This window comes from Salmo salar, chromosome ssa27 (genome assembly GCF_905237065.1).
Source record: "Salmo salar chromosome ssa27, Ssal_v3.1, whole genome shotgun sequence".
NCBI classification, from domain to species: Eukaryota; Metazoa; Chordata; class Actinopteri; order Salmoniformes; family Salmonidae; genus Salmo; species Salmo salar.
In genome coordinates, this window is record NC_059468.1 from 12,363,403 (window position 1) to 12,382,361 (window position 18,959).

The 18,959-nt window shown below is 42.6% G+C and overlaps 1 protein-coding gene across 3 annotated transcripts; it reads left to right on the forward strand.

The window, feature by feature from the left end:
• The first annotated feature begins 6,890 nt into the window (after window positions 1-6,890).
• Window positions 6,891-16,790, forward strand: LOC106588333 (uncharacterized). 3 transcript variants are annotated; one of them, XM_014177208.2, is made up of 5 exons: window positions 6,891-7,071; window positions 12,162-12,245; window positions 12,419-12,561; window positions 15,022-15,100; window positions 15,844-16,790. In XM_014177208.2, the coding sequence occupies exons 1-4, from the start codon at window positions 6,996-6,998 to the stop codon at window positions 15,094-15,096; spliced, it is 378 nt and encodes a 125-aa protein (XP_014032683.1). In that variant the 5' UTR covers window positions 6,891-6,995; the 3' UTR covers window positions 15,097-15,100; window positions 15,844-16,790. The 3 variants fall into 3 exon arrangements, with proteins under 3 accessions (XP_014032683.1, XP_014032684.1, XP_014032682.1); XM_014177207.2 differs by having other exon boundaries at window positions 6,892-7,071; window positions 15,022-15,138; XM_014177209.2 differs by lacking the exon at window positions 15,022-15,100.
• Window positions 16,791-18,959: the final 2,169 nt, after the last annotated feature.

Genomic DNA, 18,959 nt, shown 5'->3' on the forward strand with positions numbered 1-18,959 from the left:
TGGGGATGGTGCCAGGCTTCCTCCAGACGTGAGGCTTGGCATTCAGGCCAAAGAGTTCAATCTTGGTTTCATCAGATCAGAAAATCTTGTTTCTCATGGTCTGCGAGTCTTAAGGTGCCTTTTGGCAAACTCCAAGCGGGCTGTCATGTGCCTTTTACTGAGGAGTGGCTTCGGTCTGGTCACTCTACCATAAAGGCCTGATTGGTGGAAGGCTGCAGAGATGGTTGTCCTTCTGGAAGGTTCTCCCATTTCCACAGAGGAACTCTAGAGCTCCGTCAGAGTGACCATTGCATTCCTAGTCACCTCCCTGATCAAGGCCCTTCTCCCCTGATTTCTCAGTTTGGCCGGACGGCCAGCTCTAGGAAGAGTCTTGGTGGTTCTAAACTTCTTCCATTTAAGAATGATGGAGGCCACTGTTCTTGGGGACCTTCAATGCTGCACACAATCCACAATTCAACAAAGCTCAACAGACAATTCCTTCGACCTCATGGCTTGGTTTTTGCTCTGACATGAGCTGTCAACTGTGGGACCTTTATATACACAGGTGTGTGGCTTTTCAAATCATGTCCAATCAATTAAGTTTACCACAGGTGGACTCTAATCAAGTTGTAGAAACATCTCAAGTATAATCAATGGTAACAGGACGCACCTGAGCTCAATTTCGAGTCTCATAGCAAAGGGTCTGAATACTTACACTACCGTTCAAAAGTTTGGGGTCACTTAGAAATGTCCTTGTTTTTGAAAGAAAAGCTCTTTTTTGTCCATTAAAATAACATCAAATTGATCAGAAATACAGTGTAGACATTGTTAATGTTGTAAATTACTATTGTAGCTGGAAACGGCAGATTTTCTATGGAATATCTACATAGGCGTACAGAGGCCCATTGTCAGCAACCATCACTCCTGTGTTCCAATGGCACGTTGTATTAGCTAATCCAAGTTTATCATTTTAAAAGGCTAATTGATCATTAGAAAACCCTTTTGCAATTATGTTAGCACAGCTGAAAACTGTTGTTCTGGTTAAAGAAGCAACAAATCTGGCCTTCTTTAGCGTAGTTGAGTATCTGGAGCATCAGCATTTGTGGGTTACATTACAGGCTCAAAATGGCCATAAACAAAGAACTTTCTTCTGAAACTGGTCAGTCTATTCTTGTTCTGAGAAATGAAGGCTATTCTATATGAGAAATTGCCAAGAAACTGAAGATCTCGTACAACGCTGTGTACTACTCCCTTCACAGAACAGCGGAAACTAGCCTAACCAGAATAGAAAGAGGAGTGGGAGGCCCCAGTGCACAACTGAGCAAGAGGACAAGTCCTCAACTGGCAGCTTCATTGAATAGTACCCGCAAAACACCAGTCTCAACGTCAACAGTGAAGAGGCGACTCCGGGATGCTGGCCTTCTAAACCTAAACCCTTGTCATTATGGGGTATTGTGTGTGTGGATTGCTGAGGCAAAAAAAATATTCAATACATTTTAGAATAAGGCTGTAACGTAACAGAATGTGGAAAAAGTCTAGGGGTCTGAATACTTTCCGAAGGCACTGTATTTGCACGTCTTTACTTTCACTGATTTAATGGGGTGAAATACCAAACACCCTCAAAGTAAGGGTACAAAATGAATCAGACTTTAAAGTGAAGGCATTCATTTGTGTGCAATTGTCTCGGCAGCAGCAATAAACTGGAGTTTGTGGATTCTTACCATTGTCCCTAGGGGGCTATCCAATTAAATGACATGAATATATTTGTATAGTTCATCCCAGAGTGCAACACCACCCAGCTGGGCTGGCAGCCCGAGTGCTGCGCTGCTCACCACGGAGAGGTCTCGTCTGAAGTCCCAGTTCCAATTCCATTCATGTGGGATCTGTATGCCTGTTAGTTCTCAACCACTTCTGCCAGGGGACCCTATGACCATATTTAGGCAGCTCAATGTCATGTGCACCTCCATTGTAAAACCATCAGCCAGTGGTTCACCAGGAAACCCTTCACAGTATATGCACATTCCCCTCGTCTGATCAACATAATAGGCGTTAAAAGTTGTAGTGGATTTATGTGTAATGAGAACAGCTAATATATTAATTCCTAAGAATAAGTAGCTTGCTTGAAATCACAATAAGCCCAGAGGGACTATTGAGTCATTTTCACAGCTGGGGGATTTTATACACATCCTCAACACGTCAGACCAAGGATGTAAGAGTCTCACTATTAAACTCTTGGTCAGGCAAACATCTGGTCAGTTAGTTTCACTCTTCCTTTAGTTTATTGTAATACAGTTGTACATTCATGATTCCAAGTTGTCCTCTATTGTGGGGAAAATGACCGTTTATTTCTTGTAATGGATGCTGTACATTGCAGGTTGCTATGTACAGGATACTCCTTTCTTCCCAGAGAAGCCATCAATAATATCTTTATGTACCTCCTACCAATGTACTGTAGTGATTTTCATGACGTCCTACTCAGTGTTTGGGGAGTAGTAAACTACATGTAGCTCAACTAGTAATGTAACTACATTTAGCAGTAGCTTGGTGGTTCATAGTTTACCTAAATTCAAATCTAGGTAGTGTTTTCAGTAGCTAATTCATTTTTTTGGGGGGGGGGCCATGTAGCGGTGTAAGTTAGCTACTGGAACTACAAACTACTTTTTTGTCTAAAATAAAATATGGGTAATTTACTTTATTTTTCTTCATCAGACTTGCCTAATTCTCACTTGAAAATTGTCTTAGTGTTTTAATAGGCTAAATGACAGATTCTGTTAACATATGACCTCAAAGTGATCTGTCTTGCAATTTGTCATCTATGACATTTCAGGTTTACATATGATAATCTTTCACAAAGTCGTTTTTTCCACAAAGTAATTCAAAGTAACTTTAGTTAAGTCAACTATATAATTTTTAAAGGTGGCTTTAGTGTAGCTTAATTTCTTCCAGTGTGAAGTAATTTGTAGCTTGGGTAAACTATATTTTCAAAGTAGCTTCCCCAACACTCTTCCTACTCAAAATATGCTTTAGTCTCCTGTAACGGCATAATAGGTCTATAACTCACGGGAGCATCACTTTCTTCTCAGTTAAGCCCATTCATGATGCATTAAATGTTTTCTTTACCATGACAATGTTTAACTTCAGCCTACATCTCAAATAATTCATCCTTGTGCTTGACAGTTTACACTGCGACACATTTCCTGACCAACATTTGTGGGAACGGGAGGCCTTGCAGGTGCCTGAGTCTGGGCCCTCATCCAACTCCCAGTCACCCACTCTTCTTTCACTTCATAGCCTCAGTCCTTTCCCTCTGTGGGCAGCTTTGACTAATAATGGGAACAGACATTTCAGAGCCTAACACACCCACAGGCAAAACCCCCCTATCAAATTCCATTTGAATCAGATTTTATTCCCACCTAATTATTCTATTAAAATACTGTAGCAATTGATCTTTATCCACAGAATGATTAGAGATTTGTTGAATCAGGCCGTCTGCAAATGTAATCCTGCCATGGTAATGACTGAACTACATTGCCTCAAAATTCGGAAATAGTTTCCAAGTTTTTTCTTCCACCCACATCAGATGTTGGGGATAGGGTTGGATCGGGATGGGCTGAACAATATATTTCAGAGTTTTTTTTACTGGGTTTCTGTTCGGTTATGTGCTGAGTTCTCCAGTGAAGGGAGTTGCATTCCCCTTCTACATATAGTTGTTTAAAACGAACCCATCTGTATAAGTCACAAAGAATTAAAGTGAAGGGTAGTTCCAGTTTACCACCATTGAATCCTATCATTGTCTTCCCTCCTTTGTGTTTATGCTTCCCCTGTATCTCCTAGATCAGGAGTCTGACGGCTATTCTTATCACTGGTGTAAGTTCCCATCCATCAGCTTTAGTTTCAGAGGATGTCTTGAGGATGGCAAACAGGCACTATTATCTGTGGCTACATTTTATTCATGGCTCCAAGAAAGGAGGCGGATAGTTGTGACTTCCTCTTCATGGTAGTAGCCAAAGTCTGTCCCTAATTTTGAACAAAAATGGCAAATTTGCGTATGTTTAACACTGCAGTACAGACTTTCTAATTCATGCGTTTGCTTGAAAATAGAAGCCTAGTGCTCAGTATAGGTTTACTCTCAGATATCAACAGTTCATTATTCTCAAGTATCAAAAAACCTTTTAGTCTCATTTGAGAAAGCCTTGGCTATTAGTTGGGCCACCGTGGGCGTACTACAGGCTCACTGATCTTTCATGTAGATAATGAGCACTGGGAAGATTTTATACGAGGAGATGATTGAGAAACCATGATGGAGAGGCAGTGCACGTATGGAAAACAGTGGCTGGAACCGTGCCCGGATTCCATGCAAATGTCCAATGGTAAACATTCACAAATGTGTTCTCCCGCTGGGTTGGAAACTCTGCAAGCACAACAGATCCATCACAACCCCACCCCCAGGGGCCCCCTGGAGCCCAGAGAATGATCTTCTGGATGCTCCCACGGAAGAAAAAAAGAATTCCCTCACACCCACACACGTTCTTCTGTGGGAGAGAACAAAAGCTGACTCAGTCTTCAGGGAGAGCTCTGATATTTATAGTTACACGGGGTGTTTGGACTTTATGGTAGTAGGAAGTTGGGATAATGAATGGGGGGGTTGAGTGTTAGGTGGATAATGAATTTAAGTGTGAATATGATCCAAGTGTCTAAGAACTTGGATCATATTGTCGAACTTTCAACGAATCTCCAACAGGACCATCCATCAACACATACAGTAGATAGTGCCGACAAGGAATCCCTAGAAAGGAAATAACATCTCAGACCTGTCTATCACCTTGCTACCCAAACACATCATTAAATGACCATTCACTGGCCTCCAGGGGTCCTCTCATCTGCCTTTCATATTTGTACTTCATTAGTAAATAGTGCTGCAAACTGGGCTAGGTTACACTTGCTCAAAAGGAGCACACTCTTGCAGGATGCTGACCAGCCATATGGATTAAATGAGATTCTTTGGAATATGTGTGTCAGCCTGCAAAGCCGACACAGTGACAACCACAAAACCAGTCCCAGGACATGGCCTTGAACCAAGTTTTGTCCACTTCATTGAACACTGCCTTACAGCCAGCCTGGGGCATGTTGGGCATCCCTGCCAATCCCCCTGTCCATGACTATTTTCAAAACCCTTTCCCCCACTCCTGTCCCGTATCTCTCCGTCAGGGTGTCAGCAGTGTGAATTGTGTACATGCCCATCCCCGCCACGTTGTTAATGCTGAGGTCAGGGATGTCACTCTTACTCTTGGGGCTGGTTTCCCAAACATCCCCCGGTCACCCTGCAGTCCTGAAACTGGAGACTTGGAGAAGGGGTGCATTTGTGCGTATTCTGTTCATACCATCTGCCCCCGGCAGTGGACCATTCACATCCCTTGACCAGCTGTTCTCTGTGCAAAAAAATAACAAATAGGACAGTTCTGTAAAGGTTTTTCCAGGCTGCTGCACTCGCCCTTGCCAACTCTGCAGGGAAACAGACGAGACCCTTGGGGTTTGGGCATTTGTTCACTTGGAGAAATAAACAGGCCTCAAGGAGAGAGGGAGCAAGAAAAGAGTTTAAGACCGAACCAAACTCTGACCCCGAGATGTTCTTTGGAACTAAACCCCTGTCGGAGTCGAAGCTGATCTCGTGAGGAAACTTGGCTCCGGGTAGGTGTACTCTAGGTCATTGCCCATACACTCCCCTATGCACAACAGTGTCCTTGCTCTCATACCCATGCAAATGAAGAGATTTTATCCCTTGCAGTTTGTGGGGTCTCTTAGTTTATTGGGATGTGATGCAAGCGGATGGGTTGGACTCGGACACCAGCCAGACCCTGACACTCACGGCGCTGAGAAACAAGAGCTGCTTGTAGGAGGCGAATGCGATGGCTCACGTATTCACTACCGTAGCCAGTCACCTACATGGTCCCACGGTCCTGTTCACAGCCAGAGGTGCTTACAGAAACAACAGAAACCAGGCCAACTCTCACTGAGTCATAGAGCTGACAGCCAAGACACAATCATCAGGAGAGCTGAGAGAGCCATGGGATGGAGGGGGCAGGATTTAGGCATACCACCCCTCCTACGCCTATCCAACCCCCTTCTCTTCCTCATGGGGCACACTTAAATATACCTTACTCCGCGACCCCCCTGCTGACTGGAGAGGATGGGGGGCAGTCGAAACCCCCACCTCTCCTATGTAAAACTCAAAAACATCTGGCATTTGGTAAAGAGCATTTCCTCTACTACAGATACAATAGGGAGAGGGTAGTTGCTTGTGTCTTAACTGGCCAGTTCACAGCAAGATGTCCAAACAACAATGGCTTTTTTTATAGGCACAATTTAAACATATGTAAAATATGGATGACTGGATACTCATCGTTATACTATGTTATCTAATGATCATGTTAGAATGTATATTCATGTATTGTGTAAATTATATGAAACACCGAATATTATTCCTAAACTCTCCACTAATTGTGAAAGGCAGATCCGTTTCAGTGCCTTTTGTACTGGAGTCTGTTTAACTGAACACTTTGTTCATTTAATGGACCCACTGACTTGACAATTGACCACAACTCCATGTCCTTTATAACCTAAACTTTTATAACCCAGAATCAGGTCATCCAAATATAATCCCTAACCCCAACTACAGTTTGTAAAAAGTGGTACTGACTCAAAATCAGACTCATCTACTGTAATCCTGACCTCAACCCATCAGTGTTAAAAAGTCATGATGGATCCGGAATCATTTTACCTCACCCTAATCCAGACCACAGCCACTTTGTGTGCCACTGACAATCGTTGAGTATGTTTGGTTTACACCCCTTGGCACATTGAGGCAAAGGAGAGCTCCCCCCTACTACCGCCTCCCTCCTTTCTCTCTTCCCCCACCCCTCACTCCCTCCCCTATCCCACACACTCACACACCACGTTCATTCAGAGCCCAGTTTGGAGTCTGATCACTCACTCTCACTCTCTCTGTCTGGAGCAACATGCACAGGCTGACCCACTACCGCTTTCTCTTGGTCTGCTTGACTGGAGTGCTGCTGTTGCTACCTCTCTGCTGGGGTGAGTACTGCAATAGGCAGGGTGTTTGTTTTGTGGGTGCGTAGTACGGTTGTTTGTGCGGAGATTGAGTACCATGAAAAAACTGAATGTAAGAATTGAGAACCTGTGGCATGTGTATCTGTTTGCATTGACCTCTGATCGAGACAAGCATGTGTGTTAGTGTGTGTTAGAGTATTATTGGGTGATCTAGAACATAGCTTGAGTGAGTACTGAGGGGGGCAGGTGTAAGAGCTTTCCCACTGGTCACACACTGGTTGAATCAATGTTGTTTCCATGTTATTTCAATGAAATTACATTGAACCAATGTGGAATAGAAGTTGAATTGATGTCTTTGCCCAGTGGGTTGTGTATTTAGGGGAATTTTAAGAGACTGGGAACTTGCTGCAAGATCATTTCAACGTTTTTTTTGCCAGACTTGTACAATTGGAGTTACAGGGTAATAGCAGGATGAGGTATTGCTGACTATCAGATTTACAAATCTAGTTAATTTCCATCAAAATATTTTATCAGAAGGCTACTCAGCTAAAACGCTTAAAAGTCTGTGAAAAGTCTGAAAACACACAAGCCAGTGAATCAAGCCGAACGTAACAACGTTCGCTGAACAAGGCTCCTGTCTCAAGCACAAGAGAATCCGCCGGCGATGCAATCCCACTGCACTTCCCAGCACAGCTGTTTTGTGTAGACATGTTTGAAAAGTGAGCACGCTTTCCCAGCATCCTCCTTCACTCCCCCTCACACCAATGTCCCACCGTGGGCTGAGCTGGCTTTTAGTCAGTGAGTGGGAAGTTCGATTGTTCTCAGGATATGTCTGCAAGTCCCTGTCAAACCCTCGGCCCAAACGGATAGCAGTTGTGGTTTCAAGTGGGGATGAAAAAACATGTTGCATCTTCTGACATGACCGGATGCTACTCATCTTAATGATGATGGATGCCATGTGTTACTTGACGGTTGCCTTTTTGTTTTGAAATCTCTTTACACGGTGCACATAGTGTTTTGATTGTTTTTTCCCCCATTTCATTATGGTTGGAGGCTTAACATGGCACGGGGTTTTCATGAGGCTCGGCAACTTCCTCTTGTGGGGGTGTGACAGATTGCACCGACAGGGATTTTTTTTCTTTTTTATTAATCATAAAAGATTAGAGCGAATGAGGGGAAAATGTAATGTGTCACGCTAACCCTGTTTTGCCGGTCTCAAATGTTGTTGGTGAGAATCTTTTCCCAGTGCTTTGCAATGTTCAGGCTGTTTTCAGGCTCCTTAGAATAAATGTTCCTTGACATTGGCCACCTGCCAGATTTAGGAAATTTGATCATCTTGCAAACCTTGGTGGGAATGACACATAGGGGATGAAATGAAGGCCTAAAAGCCTAACAAAGCTGTACGGGGTGTTAAAGTCCTACACCAGGCTCCTTTTCACTGCAATTAACACTCTACTCTTACCACCTGGGGGAGGCCCGTCAGGAAGTCCAGGATCCAGTTGCAGAGGGAGGTGTTTAGTCCCAGAATCCTTAGCTTAGTGATGAGCTTTGAGGGCACTATGGTGTTGAACGCTGAGCTGTAGTCGATGAACAGCATTCTCACACAGGTGTTCCTTTTGTCCAGGTGAGAAAGGGCAGTGTGGATTGCGATTGAGATTGCTGAGATTGTTTAGCTGAAGTGTGACTGGCCCATCCGTGGATGTACGGAGAAAATGCCCTACTTTTTTTCTTAATTTTTTATTGGCCCCCAGTGTGTCATGCGAGGCAACATTTTGAGTGACTTCATTAGTTCCCTGTTAGAGGGAGACATGGAAGGACTACTCCTTTAATAATAGGGTGTGTGAAAACAGTCCTTCCAGACCTTACTGTCTGTTTGCTAATATCTTTTCCCCTACGGGCTTAGCATGTGATGTGGTGGGTATTCTGAACTTGTATCTAGTTTGGTATCAGAGCCCACTAGGTGAATCAGCTGAACCTGCAGCATGCAAAGCAGCAGGAGTGAGATTCCCTTCCCACAGTTCTTTCCCTGTACAACACCTACAGTGACCACAATGGGACCTCGTCTTCCTAAACTGGAGGGCATGGTTAAAACAAGCAGCCTGTCTTCTCAGAAGAAGCACAGATCCACTTATACTCTCTATTTAAAGGGTTGTGTCACTCACGGTTGTGTATGGGAGGGTTTTTCAACACTTGTTCATTGACTTTCATAGAGGTAGCATAAATCTCGGTCCTGAGAGGAGACTGTGACTCACAAGCATTGTGGAGGGATTGAATATAGAGGACAGGAGGCCACACACTGCCTCATTAATGATGCATGTGAGCTTCAACGTAGTTAGCCTTGACCCGAGATTCAACGGTTTTCTTAAGTGGTCCACACAATGCCAATGATACTAGTGCATTCGTGTTTAGTTCCGCGTAGCACTCCACTGCCAGTGGCGTCGTGGCGTGTTTAAAGAGAATGGGATTGTATATCTGAAGTCACGATGGCAGCCTGCCACAAGCTAAGGAGTATGGTTCATCTCTGGGTTCAACTTTTTTTTTGAAGTTTCAAAAAGAGAAGCTAGAATCAAAGCCCATCTGATACTATTTCTTTGGTAATAACATTTCCCACATGTATCTTATCGTTTTACACTGACCCTCCCCATCAGTCATTGTAATGTAGGCTATCTCTTTTAGTTCAAGGCAGTCGTTATGACTTCACCAGAAACAGATGATCAGGAAGCGGGACTGGTGCATGATTTATTGGGGTCGGCTCAAGCAGACAAACTGAAGCAGGAGGATGTTTGGGGCAGTGGTTGCATGTGGGAAACTGGAATGAGGAGGTAAATTAGCATCAAAAAATGATAAACTAGTCCACCCAGATGATCACGATAAGTCTTACTGACATTGAGAGCAATTGAACACAGATGGAAAAAGGTTTAAGTAAACTTAATAGCAGGGAGTCATAGTTGAAATAACAGAGGCAGACAGATACAGTATATATTGTGTCCTTGGGAAATGCACTCGACTCACAGTGAAACTAATACAGCTGTATAAATGAATCACGTGCAACTGGTGGATCCCTATTTAGATAGACATTTTTGGGGACAAGGAAGTGGGGGTCAGTTCAGTTCCCATCGTCTGTTCTTCAGAACCTCTGAACCACAGAGGAGGGTCCAGAGCTTCTGTGAGTTGTGAGTTCTAATAGTCCCAGAACCACCAGAGCGTTGGCGGGCAGGGTGACCCCTGTCCTGAGGTCTCCCATATCTCTCATGCGGGACAACCAGGAGTTTTTTTTTTTTTTTAGAAGCAGCAAATCATGTCTTCTTTTCCTGGACTCTAGCCCTGGTTCGCATGGCCTAAGTGATGTGTGACTTTCCTAACCGTTTGATGACGAGATGTCCCCTGGCTGCCATCGTCTTTCCCTGATGTCCAGGTGACTGGATGGAAGTCCTGCAGCTTGAATGATGTTATAGGGAGGGTTTACTGATTCTCTTGAGTGTCTTCACAGACTTGAATGCTTGAGGAAGTTAGGGGGTCACAGTAACTTTGAGGTGGACAGATCGCTGGTGAAAAATGTTGGTGCAGTAAAGAAAAGTGCACACTGCACTTTCAAAGTGTCACTTATATAATTCCAATGTTTCGGCCTAACAATCTTCGTCAGACCCACAAAGGTAAACTAATCAAACAAAATACTCTCAACTGAGCGAGACCGATTTGTAACTGTTTCAACACAACATTTGGGGATGCAGTGAAATGAATGACAGACGGATATTCTAACAAAACAATTATGTCAATACTTATATTGGGGTAGTACATTATTTCCTTGAGTGACATCAGCGCTGTCCAGATAAAAGCTGACTTCCTGTAACCCTTTTGCCACGTGTCCACCATCATGATTGACTGACAGAACCAGCTTTGCTGTGGCTTTTGTTGTTGCTTCTTTATTTATTTACCTGTCCCATCTTAATAACCCAAGTTTGTCTCAAATATTGCCTTACCCGTTAAGCTGTTGTAAATGAAGTTCGAGCAACAGCTGATAGAACATTTTGTGAAACCACTGCTTTTAACTGTAAAACATGCAGAGATTTTACATGTACGTACATTTTAGTAATTTAGCAGACGCTCTTATCCAGAGCGACGTACAATTAGAGAGATGGCATTCAACACCCGGTATATTTAGGACATATCGTGAGAGAGAGAAATTTCCCTCACAGAAACGTCTGTTGGCCAGGCACGATTCATGGATCCCATGCTAAGCTCCCCCCTCACACCCCTGCTTGTGTGACAAAACTAAGCATGATTTCCCTTGAGTCAGATTCTGTTTTTGAGTCGATCAGCTTTGTTTAGCACTGGATTCTACATGCATGAATCGTCGTAAATTATTAAGACTGTCATTAACGTTCAACAGCCTCTGCTGAATCTTTACTGACCAAATGGCATTAGATTATTCAGAATATAAAGGTTCATCACATCATTTTAGGAGTGTTAATGGGGTGACTGTAAATACTGATTAAAAACACTTTAATAATGCTTGACGATTAAAGAGCTCAGGGAATTTAGACAGAGGGCGAGATGGATTAACCCATTTTAAAGGTTTACTGAGATTTAGGATTGGCACCATGATCTATTTCCCCCCTTTTTTTTACTGTCCATTTGGGATCATTTACTCTAAAATCACTGTTTGCGAGACATTTTCAGACCTCTGAAGTCCCAAGCTATTGGTTGTATATATACAGCTATATGCCTCAACCCTAAATGAATATAAGATAGGCCCTGTCTAATTTACTGATTTTATTTGGTGCCTATCGTTCTCATTCTTTTGGAATTGAGACGTATCTATACAACCGATAGCTTGGGACTCGCCTTAACATTAGACCACTTTTTAGGTCTGGAAATATCTGATCAACTTTGCATTTTGAGTGGACTATCCCTTTAAGCTACGCTGATGCTAGCCGTGCGCCAGTCAGCACATGGGAAATAAAACATTTTAGGTCAGCTTTCCCCCTCTCATCTTTGACCTTGATTTTGGTTAAAGCTTTTTATTTTTGTACATTTTTTTTTTAGACCCAAACACAATCTGTTCTTGACTCACTGCATTGACATAACCTTCTGTTTCTGCTCCTTCCCTATAGGCCAAAATGAATATGATGACTACGGTGACACAACGCCGACATCGGACTACGACTACAATGCCACCTTTGAATACACCTTTTTCAGTATGTTAAAACCTTTACTTTTATACATTTTGACCGATGTGTTTATCCCCGTTGGGGACAACATAATTACAACAAAAAAAAATGTAATCTGCTTCTTTGTGTTTGTGTTTAATTCTTTGAAATACAGTAAGTACTGGAAAGTTACCTCGCAAATAAAAAGTATTGTTCACTAGGTAACACTAGTACTGAGGACCTGGACAAGTTTCTAAGTGGAAGTGAAGAGGAGGATGATAAGGGAGAAGATATGGAGGAAGAGGAAGACACAACCTTCTCGACCGCTATGTCGACCACAGTCAGCAGCAGAGTCACGGCGAAGGTATCCCATCATATTGCTGCAGTCGTTTGTGTCTGATTAGACTCCCTTTTATCTCCCAAATGAAAGGTCTATCATATATAGTTGACCTTTGAGTCATATATGGTTGACCTTTGAGTCATATATGGTTGACCTTTGAGTCATATATGGTTGACCTTTGAGTCATATATAGTTGACCTTTGAGTCATATATAGTTGACCTTTGAGTCATTTATGGTTGACCTTTGAGTCATATGTCTTTTAAGATGGAGGCTTAAACCAAAATCCGCATACCTCTGCCCTGAGAACACTGATGTCACACTGACCTGTTCCATGCTTGCGGAAGTTACGAGGATGGTTACTTGTGTTTTACGTGGGTGTGTGGATTACCCAGGGGCAAACCAGCACTGGAGAGATTTGATGGGTTCATTTGGAACAGTAAAATTACTAGGAATCACAGCAATTTTTGGAGCCACTTCTCCTGCTATTTCCACTACAGTATTGTGTTTTCGTTCATTTCAAATAAACAGCATTTCTACATCCAAATCTTAACTGGCAGCAAGAACAAACTATGACAACCCACTTTTGTTGAGTTAACCTAGTCCTATTTCAAAATGAGTGGATAGCTTTACCAAAATGATAACTGTACTTGGTTATTAAACATTTTAAGTCCTTAGACAGGCATACTTTCCCTGGAAAGACAATACAACTTAATGATGACATCTGATACGTATTGCTTTGAGGGTACTTATTTTAGAAGTACAAATTCAGCACATTTCAGTGGCTTTAGTCAAGACCTCAACAGGTGGAACCTATTATCGATACGGGTCTGTCTGAAAGCCCATCCGCTTTATATCTGTAAACTCAAGTCCAGGAAACCCTTATCAACAAACACTCTGGGATTTGTCCAAAGCCTCCCAACCATGAGAAAGCAGGAGGACCTTCTGCCAAAAAGCAATATCAATCCCCAACAGTCAGTGTGTGTGTGTGTATGTGTGTGTGTGTGTGTGTGTGTGTGTGTGTGTGTGTGTGTGTGTGTGTGTGTGTGTGTGTGTGTGTGTGTGTGTGTGTGTGTGTGTGTGTGTGTGTGTGTGTGTGTGTGTGTGTTACTACTTTGTCACTATTTTATGTTGGTTCTCTTGTATTCCTTTACCATTCATACAAATATGAATTCCAATAATAATAGTGATAAAATACTAAACCCCCCTAGAGTTAACATTAAGAGATACCACAAACGTTAATGTGTAAGGTATTACTGCTGGTCACACACATTCACGCGCACATATAACATCAATAAGATGAGATCACTTTATTGGTCAATTGCACACGAGGTCCAACCAAAATTTGACTTCCACTTTTAACCCAACCCCTCCGAAAGGGGAGGCACCCAGTGTGGTAGTACAGCCTGTCTAAAACCTGTATATGTGATAACTGTATGTTTGTCTTTCGGAGGGGTTGGGTTAGAAGCGGATGTCAAATTTTGGTTGGACCTCGTGTGCAATTGACCAATAAAGTGATCTCATCTTATTGATGTTATATGTGCGCGTGAATGTGTGTGACCAGCTGTAATACCTTACACATAAACGTTTGTGGTATCTCGTAATGTAAACTCTAGGGGGTTTTAGTCTTGACATTTAAACAAATACTAGTATCATTGGAATTCATGTTTAGATAGAAACTCTTCCTTGTCTGTGCAAGAATAAAGAGAGTGTGGGACGGTCACCTTGCTCAAAGCTCATACAGGACCTTTCCAAGAATTGTCTTGTATATATAACACTAAATTTAAGTAACAATCCAGCGCCATATCTTTAGTGGGTGTGTGATAAATCATTTGAGCGTTGCACATTCATATAGAGTTAGCGCTGAAGATGCAGACTGCAACACACAGAATATAGACACTGAGTATACGAAACATTAAGAACACCTGCATTGGAGTCAACATTGGCCAGCATCCCTGCGGAACGCTTTCGACATGTGGTAGAGTCCATGTCCCGATGAATTGAGGCTGTTCTGAGGTCAAACGGGGGGTGCAACTCAATATTAGGAAGGTGTTCCTAATGTTTGGTGTACTCAGTGTATTATATACATAGTAAAGTGTTATGTATACACATACATGCAAACACATTCACATAACTGTATAAATGTTAAAGGCAACTGTTATTATTGCCTTCTAGCCCAACAAAAACATACCGTATTTATAAGACAGACTTGAACCATAAATCTCTCCCACATTAGATTACGTCGAACCTTTCAGCTGAACATTCAGCTGTTCATGGCATTGGTGGACATTGGTGGACATTGGTGGACACTGGTGGACATTGGTGGCAGTGGTTGCATCTTACTCAGTTCTCGTCTGGTCACCTTGCCACTCCTCAGTTTATAATTCTCTTGCACGGTTATCTTTTGTTTTATCCTTGGCAGGACTATTTTATCTTGTTACAGTTCAGAATGACTTACGTTGGGTGTTGTGTATTGGTTTGTACAGGGCTCCAGGACCGCTCGTCCTTGTTTGCTGCTGGCCGTGGGTTTAACCGTGCACCACCTGGGCCAACTCCTATGAGATGGTCAGGACCAACGACGTTATAGGACACACACTTAGGAGGTGGGTCAGACCCACGCTAAAATACATGTACTGAATACACACTTGAACATACAGTATGCATACTCATTGGTGGGTCAAAGACACTAATGCATAATTGTGCGTACTACAGATTTAAGTGTGAAAGGTTCTAATAAGTGTGTACTATAGTTATAATAATAACATGGTAGGTAGATGTAGTGATATTTTGATAAAGTAGATGGTGCTTTCTGCACACTGAATGTGGTGAATATGTCTGATTGCTAGAGAGCTATTTGCAACCTACGTGTTGATTAGGAAGTGGACACCATTAGTAACAAGCCTCTTTCTCAACCTACGTGTTGATTAGGAAGTGGACACCATTAGTAGCATGCCTCTTTCTCAAACTACGTGTTGATTAGGAAGTGGACACCATTAGTAGCATGCCTCTTTCTCAACCTACGTGTTGATTAGGAAGTGGACACCATTAGTAGCATGCCTCTTTCTCAACCTACGTGTTGATTAGGAAGTGGACACCATTAGTAGCATGCCTCTTTCTCAACCTACGTGTTGATTAGGAAGTGGACACCATTAGTAGCATGCCTCTTTCTCAACCTACGTGTTGATTAGGAAGTGGACACCATTAGTAGCATGCCTCTTTCTCAACCTATGTGCATTACATCGTGTATAGTGTGATGAGTTCATTCTTATTTGGCGGAAAACATGACTGTTTTTCCTGGAACATTTCAGATATCCATGGATCTAAGCATGAAGGCAAGAGCGTGAAAGGACTCTCGGGGACATTTCACCTCAACACTGTGAACTCAAACCTTCTTATGTAAAGAACCCCTCAGTCTACGACTGCGCCTCCTCAGGACCTGAAGGCCAAACCGGGGACTCAAACCACAGCTCCCACTGGACATGTCACTACAACACATCACCCGTAGTATTCTATAGCAGTCAGGAGACGAACAACCACTACATAGGATAAATCACTTCACGTCCTGTTGTTTTTATGTGTTAAGACGCACGCAACACTGCTTATGTAGCAAACGCTACCACCGCACCATATTCATATGGTTTTGCATCATTCAGGGAGGTAGCTGATCTGTGAAGTTGGTACAGGCAATATGAAGCTGATAGAAAGAAATGCCCAACGACGGTTTATTAAAGGGCAGAAGGTCTTAGAAGAGAAAGGAGGCCGGTTAATGAGAGGATATTAAAGTGTTGCTCAAAAAGTAAGAAACAGATTGGAAATATCTACAATCCCATAGCAACGCTTTGCCCTTCAGGATGGTCAATAGTATTTTTCTTCTGTTTTGGAACTACTTTGATTCATGTGGCTTTGTGTTGAGAAAATGTGTCATTCTGTTAATGAAAAGCTCCCAAAAGACCGGTTTGAAAAGATTGTGAATCTCGATACCATTAGCTCGAATATATCTGATGTTCCGTTTTACACGTGTTCATTCCAAGCTTCACTACTTCCCGTGTGTGGCGCATTTACCCTGGTTTGTCTGTGTTTAGGATGTAAGAAACATCACACACAAACATGGCACAGCATCCTAATCTGAGCCAGGCTGTTTACCACACACACAGGCACTTTCCTTAGAAAATGGCACTTCTGCATCACCAGTCACCCCCCTCATAAGGGCCGGTGACCCTCTGCAGCACACTCTTATTACCATGTTGTGTTTTCTGTCATTCTTACAAGTGTTTTAGAAATGTTTATAGACAGTGAATAAATGAACTCTACAGAGGCGGTCATACCGACTACTCAAATGCACACAGGGTTAATCATGTCAACTGGTTAATGGTTTTGTCAATGTAGTGTATGCATTTATACATATTGTTTATATTTCATAATGAATATTTTTGAATACATTTGTTCTCCTTTTTAATGATTTGTTATTTGTCTGATGGACCTTTTCATATTATATAATGCATTTTTGTGTATTCAAAAGATTAAACTCTGCGAAATCCCACAAAGATGTGTTAAATTCTGACTACCTACATTGAGTAATCCATCTGGTTTCATGTATTCGTTAAGGGAAGCATTTGTGTACTTTCTCAACTGATACATTCAGCAAATTTCAGCACCAGGGTACACTTGTGCATTTCCACTCATGACAGCTTAAGTGAAGAAAAGTGGAAAATAATTGTTTATCTTGACTTTGTTTTTATGAATATCAGTTTGTGCAATCATGTTAAAAATGTTTCCCACTAAACTATTGCACCATAAATGGTGTCTGTGGGGAGGGAGACTTGGGCAGGCTTTGCGGTGTAGAACTACAGTACCAGTCAAAAGTTTGGACACACCTACTCATTCCAGGGTTTTTCTTTCTTTTTACTAGTTTCTACATTGTAGAATAATAGTGAAGACATCAAAACTATGAAAAAACACATATGGAATCATGTAGTAACCAAAAAAGTGTTAAACAAATCAAAATATATTTTATATTTGAGATTCTTCAAAGTCGCCACCCTTTGCCTTGATGACATTTTTGCACACTCTTGACATTCTCTCAACCAGCTTTATGAGGTAGTCACCTGGAATACATATCAATTAACGGGTGTGCCTTGTTAAAAGTTAATTTGTGGAATTTCTTTCCTTCTTAATGCGTTTGAGCCAATCAGTTGTGTTGTGACAAGGTAGGGGTCGTGTATACAGAAGATAGCCCTATTTGGTAAAAGACCAAGTCCATATTATGGAAAGAACAGCTCAAATAAGCAAAAAGAAACGACAGTCCATCATTACTTTAAGACATGAAGGTCAGTCAATATGGAACATTTTAAGAACTTTGAAAGTTTCTTCAAGTGCAGTCCTAAAAACCATCAAGCGATATGATCAAACTGGCTCTCATGAGGACTGCCACAGCTGCAGAGGATAAATTCAGAATTTCAGCAAAACTTAAAGCGCAAATCACTGCATTTAACCATGGCAAGGTGACTGGGAATATGGACCAATACCAATACAAACAGTGTAGTTATTCCCTCCATATGGCAATCATACAGGCAAAACTTCAGTACAGAGACAAAGTGGAGTCGCAATTCAATGGCTCAGACACGAGACGAATGTGGCAGGGACTACAAACAATCACAGATTACAAAGGGAAAGCCAGCCACGGACGTCTTACTTCCGAACCATCTTCACCCGCATTGAGGATAAATAGTGCCACCGATGCGGCCCGCTACCAAGGACTGTGGGCTCTACTTCTCTGTGGCCGACATGAGTAAGACATTTAAGCGTGTTAACCCTCGAAAGGCTGCCGGCCCAGATGGCATCCTCAGAGCATGCGCAGACCAGCTGGCTGGAGTGTTTACAGACATATTCAATCTCTCCCTATCCCAGTCTGCTGTCCCCACTTGCTTCAAGATGTCCACCATTGTTACTGCACCCAAGAAAGCAAAGGTAACTGAACTAAATGACTAGCATACTGTAGCACTCACTTCTGTCATCATGAAGTGCTTTAAGAGGCTAGTTAAGGATAATTTCACCTCTACCTTACCTGACACCCTAGACCCACTTCAATTTGCTTACCACCCCAACAGATCCACAGACGATGCAATTGCCATTGCACTGCACACTGCCCTATCCCATCCGGACAAGAGGAATACCTATGAAAGAATGCTGTTCATTGACTATAGCCCAGCATTCAACACAATAGTACCCTCCAAGCTCATCATTAAGCTCGGGGCCCTGGGTCTGTCCCCCGCACTGTGCAACTGGGTCCTGGACTTCCTGACGGGCCCTTCCTGACAGGCCGCCCCCAGGTGATGAAGGTAGGAAACACTTTGCTGATCCTCAACACAGGAACCCCACAAGGGTGCGCACTTAGACCCCTCCTGTACACACACCTCCTCCAACT